The sequence below is a fragment of the Cetorhinus maximus genome, chromosome 18, assembly GCF_964194155.1.
Source record: "Cetorhinus maximus chromosome 18, sCetMax3.hap1.1, whole genome shotgun sequence".
In the NCBI taxonomy this organism is placed as follows: Eukaryota; Metazoa; Chordata; class Chondrichthyes; order Lamniformes; family Cetorhinidae; genus Cetorhinus; species Cetorhinus maximus.
The window spans coordinates 72,070,476-72,096,312 of record NC_135896.1 but is presented as its reverse complement, the minus strand read 5'-3'; the positions used below and the strand labels follow the sequence as shown (position 1 = coordinate 72,096,312).

Sequence of the window (25,837 nt, the reverse complement as noted above, 5' to 3'; positions counted from 1 at the left end):
GATTACTGCTCTTATCTCACGCCCCAGCATTCCTGGTCCAATTAAATCGATGTCAAAATTATTCTCTTTGAGTTCAATCATTTCAGGTTTGTCATTTTTGGCATATGGTTCTTCAATATGCTCCTTCCATCTTTTTCTTATTTCACTTGGGTTCGTTGTCTACTACTGTTGTTTTCAGTCCTTTATGCGAGTGCCACCTTTGCTTTTGTATACATAATGAGTACCCTTCCCAGTCATCCAATTCTTCGTGTATATCACACTGTTCTTTTAAGCATTGTTCTTGTGCTTTTCTGTTTCTCTTCTTAACTCGTTATTCAAGTGTATGTATTTCAGCTTACCTTCTTCAGTATTGATATATGTAGGTCTGTACAAAAAATAAATAAGTCCATCTCTACAAACAGCTTCAAGATTAGATGTGTCATTCAAGTTGCTTACAGTCAATCACCAACCTCTAAATGATTAACTACCTGACAGGACTGACCTATACAGTATATTAAAAAAAAGTAAACACACAGGTATACTTTAGTATAATTAATTGAAGTACTTATTCTAGTAGCGGATTCTATGATTTAAAACTTTTTGTTTTGGAAAAATATACTTTATTCATAAAATAGCTGAAAGAACACTACAAAATTTCAAAATGGCCATCACAAAAAGTGCAATCATATTCCAGTTTTCCACATTGATTGTATTGAAGCACCTCATGATCAATGAACATTACAGACATTTCAACATGTTCATTACAGGCAGTCAGCCAGTGCAATGGTATTCAAGTTATCAACATAGATCATGTTGCACTCTGAGGTGCTTCAATACAATTGTGATACATGTAGTATTCACTGCATACATTCAATGTGAGTCATACAGCCCAAGGGGTGTAATCAATTCCCAGCCCCTCGGTGCACTATGGCAAAAAAGTCTTAGACATGACCCTTCCCCATTGCAACTTTGCGATGGCTGCCCCAAACTTTAGTGCATCCCTCAGCATGTAGTCCTGGACCTTGGAATGTGCCAGTCTGCAACACTCGGTCGGGGACAACTCTTTGCACTGGAAGACCAACGAGTTTCGGGCAGACCAAAGAGCGTCTTTCACCGAGCTGATGATCCTCAAGCTGCAGCTGATGTTTGTCTCGGTGTCGCCCCCCGGGAACAGCCCGTAGAGCACAGAGTCCTGCGTCACAGAACTGCTCAGAATGAACCTCGACAAAAACCACTGCATCTTTTTCCAGACCTCCTTAGCAAAGGTGCATTCCACAAGGAGGTGAACAACGGTCTCTTCCCCACCACAGCCACCTCGAGGGCAGCGTGCAGAGGGGGTGAGACTCCTGGTGTGTAGGAAGGATCTGATGGGGAGGGCCTTTCTCACCACCAGTCAAGCTATGTCTTGGTGCTTGTTGGAAAGTTCTAGCAATGAGGCATTCTGCCAAGTGACTTTGACAGTCTGCTCGGGTAACCATCCGACTTGATCCACCATCTCCTTTTCCTGCAGCGCCTGTAGGACGTTACGTGCCGACCACTGCCTGATGAACTTGTGGTCAAAGGTGTTTCTCTGCATAAATTTTTCCACGAGGGACAGGTGGTATGGCACGGTGCAACTACTTTGAGTGTTCCACGGCAGCGTGGCCAGACCCATCTTTCGCAACGCTGGGGACAGGTAGAACCTCAGCACGTAGTGACACTTGGTGTTTGTGTACCAACGGTCTATGCACAGCTTGATGCAGCCACACACAAAGGTGGCCATCAGGATGAGGGTGATGTTGGGCATGTTTTTTCCTCCTTTATCTAGAGGCTTGTACATCGTGTCCCTGTAAACACGATCCATTTTCGACCTCCAGATAAAGCGAAAGATGGCTCGGGTGATTGCCATAGCACAGGAGTGAGGAATGGGCCAGACCTCCGCCACATACAGCAACACCAAGAGTGCCTCACACCTGATGACCAGGTTCTTACCCGCAATGGAGAGAGAGCGTCGCTCCCACATGCCCAGATTTATTTTCACCATGGCCATTCGCTCCTTCCAGTTTCTAACGCATGCCCTGGTCCCTGCGAACCATATTCCCAACACCTTCAGGCAGTCTGACCTGATGCTGAAGGGGATAAAGGATCTGTTAGCCCAGTTCCCAAAGAGCATGGCCTCGCTCTTGCCACGATTTACCTTGGCTCCTGAGGCCAGTTCGAATGGTAACAGATGCTCATCAGTCTTCGCACCAACAGTGGAACTGAACAGAAGATGGCGACATATGCAGGGAGGCTTTGACCCGAGTGCCTACACTGCCTGGGATCGCCACTCCTCTTATGCCCGGTTCCTTCCTGATGGACTCAGCAAAGGGTTCTATGCAACACACAACCAGGACATGGGAGAGAGGGCAGCCCTGCCTGACTCCAGATTGGAAAGGTTTCTGATTCTCACCCATTGATTGAAACTGCGCTACAGATGTTTGAGTAGAGCAGTTGGATCCAGTTGCAGATTCCCTCCCCAAACACCATTTTGGAGAGCACATCCACCATGTAGGTGTGCGATACTCTGTCAAAGGCCTCCTCCTGGTCCAGGCTGATGAGGCAGGTGTCCACACCCCTGTCCCATACATAGGCAATCGTATTCCTGAGTAGTGTGAGGCTGTCAGAGATCTTCCCGCCGGGTACAGCGCAGGTCTGGTCAGCGTGGATCACCAACTCCAGAGCAGACCTGACCCGATTGGCGATGACCTTGGACAGAATCTAATAGTCCACATTCAACAGTGAGATGGGTCGCCAATTTCTAATTACCTCCCTTTCCCCCTTCCGCTTGTAGATGAGGGCGATGATGCCTTTCCTCATGGATTCTGACATGCTGCCAGCCAGGGGCATACTCTCAAACACCTCTAGCAGGTCTGGGCCGATCCAGTTCCACAAGAGCCGAGTACAACTCAGCTGGTAAGCCATTGCTTCCGGGAGTTTTACTTTTCTTGAACGACTCAAGGGCCTTAGTCAGTTCGTCAGGAGTTAGCGGTTTGTCCAGACTCTCCCGTGTGCTGTCATCTAAGACCTCCGTGATAGAGGACAGGAAGGAGGCCTGGGAGGCCGTGCTTTCTATGGGCTTCATGTCATACGGTCCAGCATAAAAGGATTTGCTGATCCTCAAAATATCAGATTGCGATGACTTTACTGAGCCGTCATCTTCCTTCAGGCTGCTGATCACAGAGCTCTCTCTCTGTACCTATTGGAAGAAAAAACATGAATACGTCTCATCCTGCTCCATGGAGCGAACTCTGGACTGGAAGATGATCGTGGAGGCCTCCGAGGCAAAGAGCAAGGCTTGCTGGCTCTTCACCTCTTGGAGTTCGGCCTTGACCTCGGCCCCCATTGACTGCAGCCGGAGCAGGTTCTGCATAGTTTTCTGGAGTCGGGATATTTCCCTCTGTTCCTTTCTAGCTTTCTGGACACCTTTGACGATGAAAAACTTCTTGATGTTCTCCTTGATTGCTTCCCACCAGCGTGTCAGGGACTCAAAGAGGGGTTTCATGATTCTCCAATCTTTGTAATCCCTCTCGAGTTCCTCAATGTTCTCTGGGGTTAGCAGTTGCACATTCAGCTTCCATGTCCCCCTGCCAACCCTCTGGTCTTCCTGTAAGTGACAGTTGACCTGTAGGAGGCAGTGGCCGAAGAAGAACATCAGCTTGACGTTGTTGGATCTGACTGTGATCGTTCAGGACACAAACAGGAAGTCTATCCTTGAACGGCTGGACCCGTCTGGATGCAACCAGGTGTACTTACGCTGTGCTCCATCTGCAGGGTTGCTGAAGATGTAATGCAGCTCGGCATCCTTTACTGTTTCCATCAGGAGTGCTGAAGATGTAATGCAGCTCGGCATCCTTTACTGTTTCCATCAGGAGTCTGGGCTTGGAGTTCCGTCTGCTGTCGGCACTGCTGGATCGTCCAGCTGCAATGATGATGCAGTTGAAGTCACCGCCCAGAATGACCGGCCTGGAAGTCACCAGCAGCAATGGGAGCTGCTGAAGGATCACCAGCTGCTTTGAGCCGGGGCATACACATTAATGAGCCGGAGCAGAGCATTCTTGCATAATACATCTGTTGCAAGGAGGCGCCTGCCAACCACCTCCTTAACCTCGGAGATGGTGAAGTTGCCTCCCCACGTCAGAATACCCAGGCCGGAGGAACGTGAGTCGTTTCCTCCTGACCAGATCAATGGCCCATGGGACCACCATTATGACCATTGCCTGTAGGAGCTGAGGTGTGGTATCGCACACTCCTGCAGAAACAGCAGGTCTGCTATGACCTTGGCAAGTTAATCCAAGGTCGCAATACATCGCGTAGTAGATTTAATGCGACACACGTTACCATGTTTTAAAGAATAACCAAATCCAGCCAAACTAAAAGGAAAAAGTAATGTGTGTCAAGGCAGCTGTCTGACAATAGCTTTGGAAAACAAGGCACATTAAGAACGCCAGGACCACGTATATGGACAGTTTTGCAAACAGGCAGTACAAAGTCAAGGGAAAGACTTGTAAATCTTATTTTTAACGGGCATTATTTTGTTGGGTTATCTCAATATATAGTACACTTCTGCATAGGTGCTTTCTCCCTCATATTTAAAATTTGCAAAATTCAATGTGCTGGAGGGAACAATGCAATTTCCTGAGCCTCTTGACCTATCATTTTCTATCAACAAGAATGCATGAGTAGATGAGATTACAGAGTAGTTTGCTGCCCTACACATAGGGCAGAATTTTGCCCTTGGCACGCGCGATTGGTCGGGAAGCCGACCGCTGCCCACGATCGACAGCGCACTGTGATCTACAACACGCCGCGATTTCACGCTGGTGGGCCAATTAAGGCCCGCCTAGCGTGATACACGAGTGGCAGCATTGAGTGCTGCCTGTGCAGGCAGGGGGAGGAGGGTGAGCAGGCCTAACACGCACCTCGCGCATGCGTGCGAAAGAGCACTGAATAATCTCCCTGAGGCACGGAGCTACGTCAGAGAGATGTAGAAAATATTGAAAAAATTCTTAAACATCAGAAAAATTTAATAAAACATGTCTCCTCATGTGACTCTGTCGCATGAGCAGGGACATGTTTTTAATTAAAAATTAAAGTTTTTATTTCATTTGTATTTGCTTTTGGAAATCTCATCCTGCCCTTGGATGAGGTTTCCAAAAAAATGCAAAGGCCGCTTGGCCTTTTCGCTTGCCCGTCAACCATTAGGTTGAACAGGCAGTGAAAAATTTAGGACAATTGATTACTAAATGGCCTTCTAATTGTTGGTGGGCGCGCTGTCAGCTCCGGCGTGCACCCGCTGACTGAACTATCATGCGACAACGCGTTGATGTCGGCACACTTGGCCGATGTCAACGTGCGTCATTTCATGCTCAGTCGGGTCTGGCGCACGTCTGCCAGAGCTAAAAATTCTCCCCATAATTCAATGCATTTATTAAAAAAAACTTAATGTTAGCATTGAACATTGATATTAATTCACATTAAAGGCAGGTAATAATATGGAAATGTGATGTGCTTGAAAGTACATAAAACTGGCACATGAAATTAAGTACAAAGGGCAGGTTTTTCCGGTTGGCGAGCAGGAGCAGGGGCAGGGCCCGCTCGCCGATGCGTAAAATGACGCGGGGATACGTCAGGCGTGTGTCCCGACGTCGCCCCGCGTCATTTAGATTTTCAGTTCGGTGGCGCGCAGCTGGATCAGTTGCGCGCCTGCCGAACTGTCAACGGCCTATTAAGGCCATTAAAAAATTAATTAACCTGATTGATGGACTCGCCCGTCTAACATTAAGGTTGGCGGGCAGGCTGGGAGCCAGGCGGGCCTCAGAAAAAGCATGAAACCTCATCTACAGGCGGGATGAGGTTTCATGAGGGTTTTTTAAATTTTAACAAATGTTTCAATAAAATTATGGACATGTCCCAACTCATGTGACAGTGTCACATGAGGGGATATGGCAAGGAAATTTTTTTATTACTTGAAATTCAACTTTTACATCTGAGCTGATCTCCTTGAGGCAGCACTTTGCCTCAGGGAGATCTGTGCGCTCTATCGTGTGCATGCATGAAAGAGCGCACTCCCACCTGAGGGAATCCCTCCCCCCGCCCGCACAGGGAGCGCATAGCTCCCAACTGGGGGCGCCGATTGGAGTGCCGCCCGCCTGCACCCACTCCCGCACTTCCCCCCCGATGGGGGGAAAAATGTTGGCTAAAGACTTGCCCACTAGGATTAAAACAAGTCCATCTCAAAGAGCAGCCACAATAATTTGCAAAATTAAATTTCACAAGTGGATTTGTTGTGAAGAGGTCATGTCTAACCATTGAGTTAAACGTTCTGAGGTCACTAACATGTGGATGGAGTAGTGTCTGTGGATGTTGTCTAGATGAACTTCCAGAAGCCTCCGGACAGAGGATTATTGCAAAAATGAAAGTGCTTGGAATCAGAGGTAATTTTGTGATACAAGTAAATAATTACCTGGGAGAAATTAGGGATAAAGGGTTTGGGGGTATCTGACTAGCAGTGTTCCCCGGCTCTGCATATTGGCATCAACGTTTTTGCCACACTTAAGAATGATGACTGTATGACTCAGTGTCAACTGCAAACTTGGATATGCAACTTCCATTAATAAATAAAAATGCTAGAAGACAAAGCAAGTTGCACAGGAAGCTACATACGAATAGGCCTGAGGGGCTGACTGACCTAGTCCTCTTCCTATGTTACTAAGTTTAAGTTCAACACCCAATAATTTTAAATATTACCTTCTTAAAACAAAGAGCAACATTTAAAAAAATAAATTGTTGTGCAAAGACTTGCCTGCTGCATAAACAAACTTGGACTCTCACAGAAATAACAAAACAGCCAGAGTTAACACAGAACTCAGTTGGTGTTTCAGATCAATTATGTCACAACCATCAAAGGAGACCATATCGGAAAATTCTGTGCATCAAATCAAAATGCATTACCCATCCTAAAATATTTTAAAGGATACAAGACATGAGAATCACGGCCAGACAGAGATGCCCAGCAAATTGAGGTCCCCTGAAAATTAAAAATAGCAAATTAAAAACATTTCAATTAGTTTGTTAGATAGCCTCCCTAACATGGGTTAGAAGTTTAACACTCCATTTATTATCTAGGAACAGCTGTAATGGAATACTCAGAACACTTGTCACAAATTTTTTTTTGTTATCCACTAAATGTGTTGGATCATCCACGTAAGTGTCAACCCACCTATGCTACTGTTTGGGAGAAGATCAGCAATTACTTAATATTATAAAACCATCCTATATAAACTGCGTTTTCTATGACTGAGACCTTGGCGCATTATTCTTTATCATAATTCAAATGATCAAACCCAGTGCCTACCCTCCCTTTTCCAGGATGGTCACGGTTTAGTTCCTCTCTAGATGGTAACAGAAGTGACTGGGGTAAACTGTAGAACCCCAAGCCAGGGTGACAGCTTTAATCTGAAACTGTAGGATGTAAAGAAAGCTGGATAGTGAGGGACCAACTATCGGAGTTGAGATTTCAACCTACCAGAAATTGACTGGGATCATAATGTCTTGTGTTATTAATGACATAGATGAAGGAAGTGAGAGCCATTTTTCCAAGTAGGTAATGCAATAAGCAGATGGTTGCGAAGGAGTTAAAAATTGATTGAAAAAACTGGCAGGAATTGAGGTTAATCACTAAATATTAGTGGACACCTACAAAAAATAATTTAAAATGTTAAGGGAATGTTACCCTTCATCGCAAGGAGGCTAGAATACAAAGGGGTGGAAGTGATGTTACAGCAGCACAGAGCTGTGTAGACTCCATCTATAGCACTGCATTAATCTCTGAGCACCACAACTCAGCCAGAATGATGCCAGGACTACAAGGATTAAATTATGAGGATGTGTTAGGTGTTTATGGTGATTGATAAAGAGAAACTATTTCCTCTTGAGGGGCATCTAGGACAAGAGGCATAACCTTAAAATAGGTCTTGGTCATTCAGGAGTGATGTATGGAAGCACTTCTCACACAAAGGGTAGCGGTGATCTGGAACTTTCTTCCAATAAGCTGTTGAAGCTGGGAGTCAATTGAACATTTTAAAAATAAGAGATAGATTTTTTCAGTTCTGATGAAAGGGCATTAACCTGAAACACTAACTCGGTTTTTCTTCCCAAATGCAACTTGGCCTGCTCAATATTTCCAGCATTTCCTGTATTTAATTTCTAAAATCTGCCATGTCTTGCTTTTGTGTTGATAGATTTTTATTAGGTAAAGTAAGGGTATTAAGGGTAATGGAAGCAAGGTGGGTCGCTAGGCAGTTTAGCCACAATTTAACTAAATGACAGAACAGGATCGAGGGAACTGAATGGTCTTCTCTATGTTTCTAGTGGTAAGGCAGAGGGGGGATTGTAGAGATAATGGGAGGTTATTTTGTGCCACAGAAGTGGGCAAGTCCCAATGATCACTGTGGACTTCAATTATCCTAGTACAGACTGAGGAAAATGTGTAAACAACATGGATTGGGAGGAACTCCTAAAATGTGTACAGAAGAACTTCCTTGATCAGTGGAATGAAGTGGGACAAGTGGAGCATGTTTCAGAGAGCATGTTTGGGAAATAGTGAGCACAATATTAGCTTTAAACTAATTACAAAAATGAAAAGGAACAATTAAAGGTGAAGATATTCAATTGGAAGAAGGTGAATTTTAGTGAATTTGAAAGAGTTCTGAATAAGGTAGATTGGAATCAAGGGTTGGTAGATGAGCAAAGGAAGGACAGGAGATAGTTCAAGTCGAGATTAAATACATTCTTATGAGGGAGAAATGAAGGATATCTAAAGATGCAGCTCCCTGGATAACCAAAGAAGTCGAGATTAAAATGAAAATAAAAGTTTTTGACATTAGGCTCAATATATAGTACACATTAAAACAAAACACAAAGTACAGAGGTTAAAAAAGGAAACAAAAGGGGAAGACAGTATATGAAAAGATCAGCAGAAAACGTGAAAGTGAACAAAAAAATCTTGTATCAAGACAATGTAAAATGATAGCCAATGGAAGGGTGCCTTTCATTCTGTAACCCTTAGTTTCCTTCCTAAACAATCATCTATCAATCTCAATTTTGATATTTTCAATTGACCCCAACATCAACAACATTTCAAGGGGGAAGAATTTCAGATTTCCACCACCTTTTGTTTTAAGTAGTTCTTCTTGACATTACCTCTGAACGGCCTAGTTCTAATTTTATGTCAAAAACAAAATACTGCAGATGCTGGAAATCGGAAATAAAAACAGAAAATGCTGCAACTTCTGCAGGTCTGGCAATATCTGTGGAGAGAGAACAGAGTTAATGTTTCAGGTCTGTGACCTTTTCATCCGATGAAAGGTCACAGACCTGAAATATTAACCCTATTCCTCTCCCCATAGATGCTGGCAGATCTGAATACATAGGATGTATGGCATAGAAACAGGCCATTTGGTCCAATCAGTCCCTGCAAGTCTTTATGCTCCACTTGAGCCTCTTCCCATCTTTTCTCATCTAAACCTATCATCATAACTGTTTAATCCCTTCTCCTTCATATGCATGTCTAGCTTCCTCTTAAATGAATCTATACTATTTGCCTCAACTAATCCCTGCAGTAGTGAGTTCCACATTCCCACCACTCTTTTTAGGTAAAGAAGTTTCTTTGGAATCTCCTCTTGGATTTCTTGGTAACTGTCTTATATTGATGGCCTCCAGTTATGCTCTTCCCCACAAGGGGAAGCATTCTCTCTGTATGCACTCTATCAAAACCTTTCATAATTTTAAAGAGCTCTATTAGGTCACCACTCACACCTCTTTTTTCAAGGGAAAAGAAACCCAGCCTGTCAATGCTTTCCTGGCATGTTTACCCAGACATTTCTGGTATCATCCTTGTAAATTCTCTCTAGTGTCTCTACATCATTCTTATAACATGGCAACCAGAAATGCATGCTCTTAAATGTGGTCTAATGAAGGTTTGATACAGGTTCAGCATAACTTCCCAGTTTTCCATTCTAGCCCTTTAGAAATAATTGTTTGGCTTACATTTAGTGACTGGCATATTTGTACTCTGAAATCCCTTTTGTTCTTCTATCCCACCTAAACTTCACCTTCCAAGTAATAAGTGCCCCCTCCGCCATTCTCCAACCAAAATGTACTACTCTGTGTTGAACTTCACTTGCCAAATATTTGCCCATTCTGCAAGTTTACCAATGTCCTCTTGTAATTTATTGCAGTTCTCCTCAGTACTAACTATCACCCCAGTTTAGTGTCATCTGCAAATTTACAAATTGTATTTTTAATTCCAATCAAATCTTTTAATCATCTTGGCCAATCATACTTAAGAACATAAGAATATGAGAGGGTTGTCTTATGAGGAGAGATCGAGTAGAACGGGCCTATATTCCCTTGAGTTTAGGAGAATGAGATGCAATCTCATCAAATATATAAAATCTTACTCAGCTTATTAATGTCCCTTCGCGACTTTCTGCACTACGCTATTTTCTGTGTTACTTACATTAGCGTTGACTTAAATAATATTCCATTATCCAAGACATTTATGAATATAGCTAAAAGCTGGGCACCAGTATGGATGACTAGGGGACATACCACTAGTCACATCCTGCCAACTTGAGTATATATCCTTTATTACTATTCACTATCTCCTACCTTCAAGCAAATTCCCAATTTGAGCTAAAATTCCACTTGCTGTCATTTTTGTTAGCAGTGTCTTATGTGGATCCTTATCAAATGCTTTCTGGAAACCCATATAAATAACAACCACAAACACACCCTGAACTGCTAATCCTCAGAGAATTCAATTAGGTTAATTTGACTCAAAGTACAAATCCCTGCTGGTTTTCTCTGATCAATTCATATTTGTCAGTGTTCAGTCACCCAGTCCCCAATAACCAATTCTAATAAGCTCGCCACAACTGACATTAGATTAATACACCTATAATTTCATGGTTTCTTTCTACTGCCTTCATAAATAATGGAGTAAAATTGACAATTTTCTAATCAAAGGGAACAATTCCTGAATCAAGAGCTTTGGAAAATCATAGCGAAAGCATCTCCAATTTTCTCACCTACTTTTTTCAATACCCTATTATGGAGATGGAGAATTATTTATCTTTAGTCTCAATATTTTTTCTAATGCTATGTTGTTCTTTTACTTATATTAAATCCAGTTTATTTGTCACTCGTTTACTTGTTTTATTTGAACTTTTCTTCACATCTCTGGTACTTTATCCTCATCCTTGTAAACTTGGAAGGGATATGAAAATCAACACAAAGTTTTTTATAATTACGTTACGATGGTTAGAAGCAACGTGAGCCATTTTAAAACTGATAATGGTGAACATGCTGAATAACTACTTTGCATCAGTTTTACAGTAGAGGAAGAGGTCAGCATACCAAACATGCCAATGAAACTATTATTTAATGAAGAACAGGGACTCAACAAAAATGAAAACAAGAAAACAGTAATGGATAAATTAATGGCACTAAAGAGTGATAAATCCCCAGGACCAAATGATTTCCATCCTAGGATTTTAAAGAAAGCAGGTGAGAACATTGCAGATGTCCTAACTATAATCTTCCAAAATTCTGCCAATTTGGGAACCTTTCCTTGAGATTGGAAAATTGTGCATGTCACTCTGCTGTTTAAGAAAGATGACAGGGAAATTGCTAGAGTTTATAATCAAGAATAGGGCAACTGACCATCTTGAAAATGTTCACCTGATCAGTCAGCATGGATTCTTAACAGGTAGATCATGCATGACAAATCTGATTGATTTTTTTAAGAGCTGATTAAAGTAGTGAACACGGGAAATATTTAAGGACATTATTTATTTGGACTTTCAGAAAACATTTCATAAGGTCCCCCATAAGAGTCAAATTTGAAGTTCATGGAATTGAAGGCAAATTATTGTCCTGGTTAGGAATTTGGTTGAGTGGCAGGAGACAGACAGTAGGGATAATGGGCATGTACTCTGACTGGCAGGACTGGTGGTGCCCCGCAAGGATTTGTGTTGGGGTCTCAACCATTCATTAACGACTTAGATAATGGAACAGAAGACCACATATCTAAATTTGTAGATGAGTGAGCAGTGTAGATGGAAGCATAAAATTATAAAGGGATATTGATGGATTAAGTGAGTGGGCATATGGATTTCATTGTAGGAAAATGAGAGAATATTTTTAGAGCGAAAAAGAACAGAACAGGATACTTTCTAAATGGTGAAAAGCTAGAAACAGTGGAGGTCCAAAGAGACATGGGGATCCAGGTACATAAATCATTAAAATGTCATGAATAGGTGCAGAAAATAATGAAAAAGACTCATTGTATATTGGCCTTTGTATCTGGAGGACTAGAGTACAAAATGTTAGAAAGTTATGCTTCAACTACACAAAGCCCTGGTTAGAACACACCTAGAATACTGTGAGGAGTTCTGTGCACTGCACCATAGCAAGGATATATTGACCTCGGAGGGAGTGTAGTGTGGATTTAATGGAATATTACCTGAACTCTGAGGGTTATGCTACTGGGGGAGATGAAACAAACTGGGGTTTATTGCCTGGAATTTAGGGGTGGCTTGATTGATGTTTTTAAGATATTAAAGGGGAAATAATAGGGTAGATAGAGAAAAACTATTTCCACTGGTTGGGGAGTCCAGGACTAGGGGATGTAGTCAAAAAAATTAGAGTGAGAACTTTTAGGAGTGGAATTAGGAAACAATTCTTCACATACAGGGTGGAAGAAGTTTGGAACTCTTTCACAAACAGCAATTGATGCTAGATCAGTTGTTTATCTTAAAACTGAGATTGGTAGATTTTTGTTAGCCAATGGTATTAGGAATTATGGCGTAAAAGCATGTATAAGGAGTTAGGTGGTGTCAAATTTTGCATTTTAAAGCTCCTGTGAGGCACCTTGGGAGATTTATGTTAAAGGCACTATATAAATACAAATTTTTGTTTTTTTTATTCTTTCATGAGGGTGCCGCCGGCTAGGCCAGCATTTTAATCGCCCATCCCCAATTGTCCTTGAGAAGGTGGTGGTGAACTGCCTTCTTCACCATATGGTATTGGTACACTCACAGTGCTATTAGGAAGGGAGTTCCAGGATTTTGACCCAGCGACAGTCAAGGAATAGCGATATAGTTCCAAGTCAGGATGATGTGTGACTTGGAGGGGAACTTGCAGATGGTGGTGTTCCCATGCATCTGCTGCCCTTGTCCATCTAGGTGGTAGAGGTCACAAGTTTGTAAGGTGCTGTCAAAGCGGCCTTGGTGAGATTCTGCAGCGCATCTTGTAGATGGTACACACTGCTACCACTGTGCATCAGTGGTGGAGGGAGTGGATGTTGGAAGTTGTGGTTGGGGTGCCAGTAAAGTGGACTGCTTTATCCTGGATGGTGTTGAGCTTCTTGTGTGTTGATGGAGCTGCACTCATCTAGGTAAGTGGAGAGTATTCCATCATACTCCTGATTTGTGCCTTGTAGATGGCAGACAGGCTGTGGGGAGGCAGGAAGCGAGTTACTCTCCACAGAATTCCCAGCCTCTGACCTGCTTTTGTAGCTACAGTATTTATATGGCTGGTCCAGTTCAGTTTCTGGTTAATGGTAACCTCCAGGATATTGATAGTGGGGGATTCAGCAATGTTAATGCCATTGAATGTCAAGGGGAGATGGTTGGATTCTCTCTCGTTGGAGATGGTCATTGCCTGGCACTTGTGTGGCACGAATGTTCCTTGCAACTTATCAGCCCAAGCCTGAATGTTGTCCAGGTCTTGCTGCATATTGGCATTAACTGCTTCAGTATCTGAGAAGTTATGAACGGGTGCTGAACATTGCACAATCATCAGTGAACACCAGCACTTTTGACCTTATGATGGCAGGAAGGTGATTGATGAAGCAGCTGAAGATGGTTGGGCCTTGGACACTACCCTGACAGATTTCTCAGGGGTTATTAGCAGGAGGTCTACAGGCAAATCCTAAAGTCTTGCGTTCTTCAACTCTATTGACAGTGTTTCTATTGCTACTTATCCTTACTGATTTCTCTTCCTACTAATGCTGTAATAATGTCCTTAGCAATATTGTTACTCTTCCTCCTATTTTCCAGTCCTTTCTAAATACCTTATGACCTGGCATTTTTGTTTCCCAATCACACCCAGCTTGTAGTTGGGTCTCAGCAATGGCTGCTACAACAAACCTGTTAAGCTGAATTTTGCTTCTAGTTTGCTTATTTTATTCTTTACGCTAGGTGTATTAGAGTATAGAACTCCAATTTGGACAACCAACGCTACCCTGTGCCCTGATGCTGTTTGTCTCACATTTTAACTTATCACGTTCAATGTTTTCATTGTTCATCTTGTACGTTCATCAGTTATTTATTATTTCCTGAACCTGAATTATTTATATCAACTTTAACACTATTGATGATCTGGATTTTAGTCTCATTTTCTTATCTTTAAACTATTTTCACTTTTATATTTATTTCTACTTGAATCCTCCCTCTTTTAATGGGTTTAACTCCATTCTACAGCTTATTTATCCTTTTTGATTGGGCCTTGGTCCCATCCCAGGTCGAATGCAGCTCATCCCAGCTTTCCATGAGATTAAACTCCTCTTTCCCATACCAATCCTTCAACTATGTATTTGTTTTCCTGATCTGCTTATCCCTATGCTAATTTGTGCAAAGCTCGAGTAATAATCCAGAAATTATTACCCTCGAGATCTTTTAATTTCATTCCTATCTTTTGGTGCGCACTCTCATTAGAACCGCCTACCTGTTATTTCCCTAGTCACTGGTACCAATATGAATATGAACGAGGAGAACTGGATCTTCCTCCTCCCTGTCTAAGTTCCTTACCAGGCATTAACAGTATATGCCTACATTGTGTGGAATAAATGCAGTTTTGGCAGAAGCTCAGTGTTTGATCATCTCAAGATCACACAGTAAAAATCAAAGTGAGACAGAATGATTGAATTATACACCATGACTGCTGGGGTATGTTTCAGCCAGGACCTGTTACACTTTGGCTGTTATTGCGCTGAGTCATCTGGCATTGTGATTCTTCAAGGACAATGTGTTGCACACATGAATATTATACAGAGTTAATATTCTCAAGGTTAATGTTATTTTCACCATTAAATAGGTTTTATTTAGCAGGACATTTCAATGTAAGACACAAAATAAATCAGATTAGTTTTTGCTTAAAATCAATTGGCTATGAAATTGAGAAATCTTTGCCATGCTCACAAACACTTCAATATATTTACAATAGCTTAGACAGATTTGTGAAGATCCAATAATGCTTGATAGCATTTAGAAAAATGCAAACCTTAGAAAACTCACTATTAAAGGTCTGTCCTATGAGAAAACCTTGACATATTATGGTGAGGACTATCTACCACATTGAAACAAGATGCATCAGTTACATTTATTTAAAGACACAGCAAGGAAGGAGGCCATTCAGCTCATTTGCATATGTTTGCTCTTTGAAAGACCTAACCAATTTGTTCTACTCCCCTCCTCTTTCCCTACACAAATGTTTCCACTTCAAAGGCAGAATTTTCTGCCTGCCGGGCGGGCGGGCCCGACCCAATCTCTGGTGGGCAGGGAGACGATCCCTGCCGGAGAAGCGGGCCCTGCCGCCATTTTATGTGGGCGGGCCAATTAAGGCCCACCCAGCGTGACGTCTGGTGGGAAGCACTGTGCGGGTGGAGGGGGGGGGGATTCCCCAAAAACATCTCCCTGACACTAAGTGCTGCCTCAGGGAGATCGCTTACACTTTTAAAAAGATTAAAAGTAGAAAAATAAATCCCTAACATGTACCCCTCATGTGACAATGTCACATGAGATGGGACATGTTCATAAATTACAGTAAAACTTTATTAAACTTTTTAAAACCCTGCATGAAACCTCATCCTGCTGGTGGATGAGGTTTCATTTTTTTTTATTTGCCGCCGGAGCTCCTGACCTGCCCGCCAACCTTAAGGTTGGATGGGCAGGTCCTTTACTTGTTTAAATGATCCTGTCAGTGGCCTCAATTGGCCATTGACAGGTCAGCGGGCCCACAGCTGATTTTGCTGCGCCTTCCTGAAAATTTAAATGGGGCGGCTTGAGGTCGGGGGTTCTGCCCGACGTCATCCCATGTCAGCGAGCGGGCCCCGACACCTGCTCGCCAATGGCAAAATTCTGGCCCAAGTATTTATCCAATTCCCTTTTGAAAGCTATTATTAAATTTGCTTGCACCACCCTTTCAGACAGTGTATTCTAGATCACAGCTTGCTGCATAATTACATTTCCCCCATATCCTCTCTGATTGGTTTGTCAATCACTGTAAATGTGCCCTCAGGCTATCGACTGTCAAAACACTTCATGATTTTTAATACTTTTATTAAATCTTGTCTGAACCTTCCATGGCCCAAGGAGAAAAAAATCCCAGTGTCTCTAGAATCTCCACAGAAGTCAGTCCTCCCTACTACCATTCTAGTAAATCTCTGCACCCTCTTTAAGGCAGTGACATCCTTCCTTAAGTGTGCTGCTAAAATGTGGTGCCCAGAATTGGATACAATACTTCAGTTGAGGCCTAACCTGTATTTTATAAAGGTTCCTGTGCTATGTGGGAACTCCAAGACACTTCTTGTGTCCTTGATATCAATTTGTGCAGGAAATGTCGTCAGTTGCAGCAACTTGAGCTCCGGATTTTTGAGTTTGAGCATTAGTTGGCGTCACTGTAGTGCAATTGAGAGCTTTGTCGATAACACTGTTATATATGTTGTCACCTGAGAGCTTAACAGTATGCAGGGAGAGAGAAAACGGGTGATCACCAGGCAGTCAAGAAGAAATAGGCAGGTAGTGCAGGAGTCCCCTGAGTGCATCCCACTCTTCAATCAGTATTTAGTTCTGAGTGATGGTTCATCTGGGGAGTTCAGCCAGAGCCAATTCCAAGGCACCATGGGTGGCTCAGCTGTACGGAGGTGACAGAAAGACTGGAAGAGTAATAGTGATGGTAGTTTTGATAGAGGTATAGACAGACGTTTCTGTGGCTGCAAACATGAATGCCTCCCTGGTGCCAGGGTCAAGGCTGTCACTGAACAGCTGCACAACATCCTGACAGGTGAGGGCGAACAACCATCAGTCGTGATTTGCACTGGTACCAATGACATAGGCAGAAAGAGGGATGCGGTCCTGCAGTCAGAATTTAGGGAGCTAGGTAAAAAATTAGCAAGTAGGGCCTCAAAAGTAGTAATCTCTGGGTTACTCCTAGTACCACGCACAAGTGAGTAAATAGGAGGATAAAGCGAATGAATGTGTGGCTGGATGGGTGGTGCAGAAGGGTGGACTTTAGATTCCTGGGACCAGCTCTGGAGGAAATGGGATCTGTACGGGCCAGACGGGTTGCACCTAAACAGAGCTGGGACTGAGTTCCTTGCAGGCAATTTGCTAGTGTGATTGTGGAGGGTTTAAAATAACTTGGGAGAAGTGTGGGAACCAGGAAGTAATATGAGAGAGGCATACCAAGGTGCACAGAAAATTGGGAGAGATAGATAGCACCAGGACAGGGAATAATAAGTTGGTGGGTTCAAAGTAAGGGAGAAAGTAATAAAGTCTATGCATGTATGTGAATGTAGAGTGTGGTAAAATAAGACTGGTGAGTTACAAGCGCAGATTGCCATGTGGAACTAGGATGTTATGGCTAGAACAAAGACTTGGCTTAAAGAAGGGCAGGACTGGAAATCCAATATTCCTGGATACAAGGTGTTCAGGAAAGATAGGAAAAGAAGAAAAGGGGGAGGGGTGGTGGTATTGATTAAGGAGAGCATTGCAATGCTGGAGAGGATGTCCCAGAGGAGTCATGAACAGAATCTATTTGGTTAGAGTTAAGAAACAATAAAAATGGAATTACATTTCCTTCTGTGCTATAAATGACTCTTTGACATTGCTCAGTATAGTTTATAGGCCGCCAACTAGTGGGAAAGATGTAGTGGAACAAATTTGCAAGGAAATTAGAGAGGGGTATAAAAATTATGGAGTAGCTATAATGGGAGGACTTTAATTATCCAAATATAGACTGGGATAGTGGTAGTGTAAAAGGCAGAGGGGGGTAAGAACTACTAGAGTGTGTTCAGGAAAATTTTCTGCAGCAGGTATGTTTCCAGTCCAACTGCTACACCTGATTCTTGGAAATAAGGGGGGCAAAGTGGATCAAGTGTCAGTAGGAAAACATTTAGGGGGCAGTAATAATTTTATTAAAAGGTTTAGGTTGGCTATGGAAAAGGACAAAGAATAATCCAAAGCAAGAATAATTAACTAGGGGAAAGCCAACTTCAACGGGTAAGATTGGATCTGGGCCAGATAAACTGGAATCAAAAACTGGCAGGAAAAATGGTAACTGAACATAATGGACTTGAAACGTCAACTCTGTTTCTCTCTCCACAGATGCTGCCAGGCCTTATGAGTTTTTCCAGCATTTTCTGTTTTTATAACTGAACAATGGGCCACCTTCAAAGAAGAGATAGTTCAGACACAGTCAAGGTATATTCCCACAAAGGGGATAGGCAGGGCAAACAACCCCAGAGCTCCCTGGATTACAAATGAGATGGAGATTAATACAAAGAAGAAAAAGTGTGCTTATGACAGATGTCACGTGGACAAAACAACTGAGAACCAGGCTGCATATAGAAAGTTCAGAGGGAAAGTGTAAAAGCAAATAGAGAAGCAAAGAGAGAATATGAAAAGAGATTGACAACTAACATAGAAGGGAATCCCAGAGTCTTCGACAGGTATATAAATAGTAAAATGATGGTAAAAGGAGTGGGGCTGATTAGAGACCATAAAGGGGATTTACACATGGAGGTAGAGGGGATAGCTGAGATATTAAATTAATACATTGCATCTGTTTTTATCAAGCAAGAAGATGCTGCCCAGGTCATGATGAAAGAGAAGGTAATTCAGATACTTGAAGGGTTTAAAATTGATCAGGAAGAAGTATTGGATAGAAAGTCTGAACTAAAAACTGATAAGGAACCAGGACTAGCTGAGATGTATCCAAAGATACTGAGGGAGGTGAGAGTGGAGACTGGAGGCACTGACTATAATTTTCTTTAGACTCAGGGATGGTGGCAGAGGACTGGAGAATTGCAATTGTTACACCCTTGTTCAAAAGACAGTGTAAATAAAGGCCCAGCAACTACAGGCCAGTCAGTGTAACCTTGGTGGTGGGGAAGTTTCTAGAAACAATAATTCAGGACCGAATTAATAATCACTTGGGCTAATATGTGTTAATAAAGGAAAGCCAACATGGATTTGTTAAGATCAAATTATGTTTATCTAACTTGCTGGAGTTTTTCTTTTGAAGAGGTAACAGAGTGGTTGATGAGGGTAAAGCTGATGATGTTGTGTATATGAACTTCCATTCAGTGCCGTACAACAGACTTGTGAGTAAAGTTATAGCTTATGGAATAAAAGAGACAGAAGCAACATGGATACGAAATTGGCTGAGTGACAGGAAACAAAAAATAGTGGTTAATGGATGTTCATCAGTCTGGGGGAAGAACTGTGAACTGTGAGGAGGACAGAGTAGAACTTCAAAAGAACATAGAGAAGATGATGGAATAGACGGACAGGTGGCAGGTGAAATTCAATGCAAAGAAGTGTGAAGTGAATCATTTTGGTAGGAAGAACATGGAGTGACAGTATAAAATAAAGGCTACAATTCTAAAAAGAGTGTAGGAGCAGAGGGACCTCAGTTCATATGCGCATAAGTCATTGAAGGTGGCAGGACAGGATGAGAGAACGGTTAATAAAGCATACCGAATCCTAGGCTTTATTAATAGGGGCATAGAGTGCAAGAGCAAAGAATTTATGTTAAACTGGCAAAAAGCACTGGATCAGCCTCAACTGGAGTGTCCCATTCTGGGTGCCACAATTTAGGAAAGATGAGAAAGCATCAGGGACAGTGCAAGAATGGTTCCAGGGATGAGGAACTTCAGTTACATAGATAGATTGGAGAAGTAAGGACTGTTTTCCTTGGAGAAGAGAGGTTGAGAAGAGATTTGATGGAGGTATTCAAAATCATGAGGGGTCTGGGCCTCAGTAGATAGGGAAAAACTGGTCCCATTGGTGGAGGTTCGACAATGATGGGGCATAGATTTAAGGTAATTTGCAAAAGATGCAATGGAGACATGCGGAGAAACTTTCCCACAGCGAGTGTTTAACATCTGGAATGCGCTGCTGAGAGTGTGGTGGAGACAGATTCAATTGAGGCATTCATTAGGGGATTGGATTAAAAGGAAGGGTCAAGGGGAGAAGGCAGGGGAACGACACTAGGCGAATTGCTCATTCTGAGAGCCAGCACAGACACAATGGGTCAAATGGCCTCCTGTGCTGTAACAATTCTGTGTTTCTATTCAACATAACAGCCTTGCCTTTGTACTCACGTTTTCACTTATAAAGTCAAGGGTTTTATATGCCTTTTGAAACAGCCTTCTCAAATCATACTGTAACCTTCAAAGACACCCACAGGACCTTTTGTTTGTGTGGCCCCTTAAAAATTATTTCATTTCTCTGCTTAAACTTTCAGCTGCCATCTTGGAATACAGAGTAGAATTTCAAAATTTAGTGATGATACCAAACTTGGAGGAGTGGCAAACAGTGAGGATGATACAAATTCTTTGCAACATGACATAGATAGGTGAGCAGAATGGACATGCAAGCGGCAGATAGAATTTAATATAGAGAAGTGTGAGGTGATACATTTTGGCAGAAGGGATAGAGAGAGGCAATAGTGTGCTTAACGGTACAGTTCTAAAGAGTGTGCAGGAACAGGGGGATCTGGGGGTGCATGTGCATTGATCTTTGAAGGTGCAGAACACATTGGGAGAGCGGTTAGCAAAGCATTTGGGAGCTTAGACTTCATAAATAAATGCATCGAGTCCAAAGGCAGAGAAGTTATGCTGAATCTTTATAAATTGCTGGTTTGGCCCCAGCTTGCATATTGTGTCCACTTTCTGGTCACTGGACTTTAGGAAGGATGCGAGGGTTCTTGAGTGAGAGCAGAAGAGACTTACCAGAATGGTTCCAGAGTAGGGAATTTTAGTTACAAGATTAGCTTGTAGAAGCTGGGATTGTTCTCTTGGAGCCAAGGAGATTTGATAGAAGTGTACAAGTTTATGATAGGTATGGAGAATGTACAGGAGGAAAAGCTCTTCCCATCAGCTGTTGGTACAAAGACATATAACATTTTGGGCAAGAGAAAAGGGGATAATTTGAGGAAGAACTTATTTTACGCAGTGAGTGATAATGACCTTGAACTCACTGCCCACGACGACAGTGGAAGCAGAAACAATCAATGATTTCAAAAGGAAATTGGATGGGCATTTTCAGGAAATAAACCTGCAGGCCACGGACATCAAACAGGGAAGTGGGACTGACTGGATTGCTCAGAGGAGAACTGACATGGATTTGATGGGCGGAATGACTTTGTGACCCTATTTGTTTACCCATTTCATCAGTCTATGCTCTCCTTAAATCTGTCACTAATCTCCTTACTGTTTACTACATTTGTGAATTTTGTGTAATCTGCAGAATTTGTAATTTTATCCTATATACCGAAGTCCAGATCTTTAATATGTTTTTTTTTAAAAAAGTGGTCCTAACCCTGTTTCCAGAGGAACATCACTTTACACTTCCTTCCAGACTGAGAAACAACCATTTACCCCTACTTTCTGTGCCTTGGTTGATTTCATGCTCATGCAATCACTGTCCCTTTAATCCCACCGGAATCAATTTTGCTAACAAGTTTGCTTGTATGAATTACTTCTGAAAGTTCATATGCACAACATCAACCCTCATCACAGAACTCAATCAAGTTAGTCTTTGCCTTTAACAGATCTATGCTTGCTTTCACTTATGAATCGATATTTTTCTAAGTGCCAATTAATTTTGTCCTGGGTTAATGTCTCTAAACATGTGTCCACCACTAATGCTAGGCTGAATGGCCTGTAGTTACTGGGTTTATCCTTTTCCCCTTTTTGAACAGGGGTGTTAGAATTATGATCTTGTCCTCTGGCACCTACCAATCTGTGGATTGTAGTCAAAGAGTGGTACAGAACAGGGATTTAAAAGAAACTGGAGAGGGATGCAATAGGCAAGATGCTTCAAAGATGAAGGGGCAGCTTACATTTGGTGAGAAGGGCTACACTGCCACCATGGCAATTTGAGTGATGAAACGAACAGCAATGAGTTTATGACCAGATTATCTGATTTTGCGATGTTGGTTGAGGGATAAATATTGGTCCAAGTATATCAAGGGTAATTCCCTTATTCTTCTTCAAAATTGTGCCATGGGATCGTTTATATCTATCTGACGGGGCAGGGCAGTGCGGTGCTCCCTCTGTCTGCACTGGAATGTCGGCCTTTACTTTTGTGCTCAAACCTGGAGTGAGATTTCAGCCCACATCCTTCTGACTCAGAGGCAAGTGTGCTACCAACTGAGCCATGGTTGACACTTGATACACGGTGCCTGCTGGAAAACCTTAATCTTACCATGAAAAAGCATTGGGCAAGGGTACTTTATATGATGCAAAGCTAATACCTTTTGAAAACCAAAAGATTCATGTGTGTGGTTAAGCTACCATGGCCAACATATGAGACAAAAAGAAAGGGCTGTTACAAATGCAAGGTGGAAAATTTAGCAGAGCTATAAATAATGAATAAATCTGCAAGCAAAATGCAGAAAGATGTTAGAGTAATGATAATTGGGACGACACTTATCCCAACAGACTGGGGAAAAAATGTAAAGGACAAGGGGGAGAAGAAAAGCCTGAAATATGTAAATTATAATTTATCTTGGTCAGTATGTTTCCCGCAATGAGGGAGGAAGTGGTGCTGTATCTAGCTCTGGGGAATGAAATGGGACAGGTGAACCATCTTTCAGTGGGGAAAATTTGGGAAGAAGTGATCACAATATCATTAGGTTTAGAGCCAATTAGCTACAGAAAAGGAGGAGGAACAACCCAAGGTGAAGATACCCAACTGGAAGAGGTCTATTTTCACCAAGTTGAATAAGGATCTGACTCAAAAAAAAATTGGAATTAAAATTTAAAAAAAGTTTATGATAAATATTAAATTCATAGTCATAGAATGGTTACAACACAGAAGAAGGCCATTCAGCCCATCATGTTTCTGCTGGCTATATGGAGCAGCAATTCACCTAGTGCATTATTCCCGCAGCCCTGCACATTTTCCTTTTCAGATAATGATCAAATTCCCTTTTGAATGCCCAAATGAACTTGCCTCCACCAAACTCTCAGTCAGCGCATTCCAGATCCTAACCACTCACTGCATAAAAATGTTTTTCCCCATGTTGCCATTGTTTCTTTTGCAAATCACTTTAAATCTGTGCCCGATGGTTCTCGACCCATCCAACAATGGGAACAGCTTTTCCCTATCTATACTCTGCCAGACCTCCATTATTTTGAATACCTCTATCAAATCTCCACTCAACCTTCTCCTCCAAGGAAAACAGTCCCAGCTTCTCCAATCTATCTCCGTAACTGAAGTTCCTCCTCTCTGGAACCATTCTCATGAATCTTTTCTGCAACCTTTCTAATGTCTTCACATCCTTCCTGAAGTGTGGTGCCCAGAACTGGACACAATACTCCAGTTGAGGCAGAATCCATGTTTAATACTGGTTTAACATAACTGCCTTGCTTTTTAAATTTATGCCCCTATTTATAAAGACCAGGACGCCGTATGATTTAGTAACCGCTCCTGCTACCTTCAATGATTTATGTAAATATAACCCTAGGTCCCTCTGCTCCTCCACACCTTTTAGAATTGTATCCTTTATATTGCCTCTCTCCATTCTTCCTACCGAAATGAATCACTTCACACTGCTCTGCATTAAATTTTACCTGCCACTTATCCACCCATTCCATCAACCTTTTTGTCCTTTTGAAGTTTAACACAGTCTTCTTGACAGTTCACAATATCTCCAAGTTTTGTGTCGTCCGTAAATTTTGAAATTGTGTCCTGTATACCGAAGTCTAGGTCATTAATATACATCAAGAAGACTATTGCCAGAATTTTGCCCTTCTCAGGCAAGCTCGGTGGGGGAGAGTGGGAGCAGTCAGGAAGCCAACCGCTGCCAATGATCGGGGCCCGACTGTGATTTCATGCTGGCGGGCCAGTTAGAGCCCGCCCAGCGTGAAACGCTCGCTATAGTGCTGACTGTGTGGGGGAGGGCGGGGAAAGGAGGGTGAGCATACATGTTCGCGCATGCGCGCAGGAAAAGCTCCTTGAGGCTCAGAGCTGCCTTAGAGAGATGAAGATTTTTGAAAATTAAAAATGAAGAATTTTAAAATGTTAAAATCATGTCCTCTCATGTGACTCTGTCACATGAGCAGGGACATGTTATGAATAAATGCTAAAATTTTTATTTAACTTTTAATTGCTGTTGGAAACCTCATTCCACCTGTGGATGAGGTTTCCTAAAAAATCCAAAGGCCGCTTGGCCTTTTTGCCTGCCCGCCAACCGTAAGGTTGGATGGGCAGCGAAAAATTTAATTCAATTAGATCTTTAATGGCCTTAATAGTCCAAAATATCGCACAAGTGCACGATGATGTCATTGCGTGTCCTTTTAATGTTCGTTTGGGTCAGGCGCATGCCCGCCCGACGAGCGCAATATTCTGGCCTATGGTCATGAAGGCCCTGGGAAACCCCATTCTAAAACCTTTCTCTGGTCCGAAAAACATCCATTAACTATCACTCTCTGTTTCCTGTCACTCAGCCAATTTCATATCCATGTCGCTACTGTCCTTTTAATTCCATGAACTTTGGTCACAAGTCTATTAAATGCCTTCTGGAAGTCCATATACACCACATCAACAGTATTAACCTCATCTACCCTCTCTGTCACCTCATCAAAACATTCAAGCAAGTTAGTTAAACACAATTTTCCTTTAACAAATCCATGCTGGTTTTCCTTAATGAAATGACATTTGTCCAAGTGACTATTAACTTTGTCCCGAATTATTGTTTCTAAAAGATTCCCCACCACTGAAATAAAACTGTCTGGCCTGCAACTTACACCCTTTTTATGGCATGTTGATTATCTGGAGAGAGAGAGAGAGAACGTGTATAAAATTGGGGCAGAAAACTGCTTAACATACTGAGGAATCAGAAAGAATAGGCATGATAGAGACAAGACTCTCTTAAATACAAGATAATCACCAATAAATCCAATTAGGAATTCAGGAGAAACTTCTTTAACCGGAGAGTGATGTTGAGCTGCTATTGTAAGTAGTTAGGGCAAATAATATAAATGCATTTGAAAAGAAGCTAGATAAGCACATGAGGTACAAAGGAATAGAAAGATATACTGAGAGGGTTGGAGGAAGTCAGGTGGGAGGAGGCTGATGTGGAACATAAACACAACACAGGTAATTTGGGATGAATATAAAATTAAATTTTACCGATTGGTGAGATGGCAATGTAGGTTTCAATGCCTATGATTATCCAAAAGGACAATCACTTGAAAAAAAGTGGAAGTATAGTTTTTTTTATTCTTTAACGGGATGTGGGTGTCATTGGCTAGGCCAGTATTTATTGCCCATCCCTAATTGCCTTTGAGAAGGTGGTAATCAGCCACCTTCCTAAACTGCTGCAGTCCATGTAGTACACCTACACCTACAGTGCTGTTAGAGCAGGGGAGTTCCAGGATCTTGACCCAATGACAGTGAAGGAATGGCGATATAGTTCCAAATCAGGATGATGTGTGACTTGGAGGGGGAACTTGCAAGTGGTGGCGCTCCCATGCACCTGC

The 25,837-nt window shown here is 42.2% G+C and overlaps 1 protein-coding gene across 1 annotated transcript in view; it reads right to left on the bottom strand.

Moving 5' to 3' along the window:
* Window positions 1-25,837, bottom strand: part of wdr21 (WD repeat domain 21) — a 122,494-nt gene that overhangs the window by 41,447 nt on the left and 55,210 nt on the right. The window contains exon 9 of the mRNA XM_078563286.1: window positions 6,978-7,027. Coding sequence (XP_078419412.1) covers window positions 6,978-7,027 — 50 coding nt within the window. The remainder of the gene's footprint in view (window positions 1-6,977; window positions 7,028-25,837) is intronic.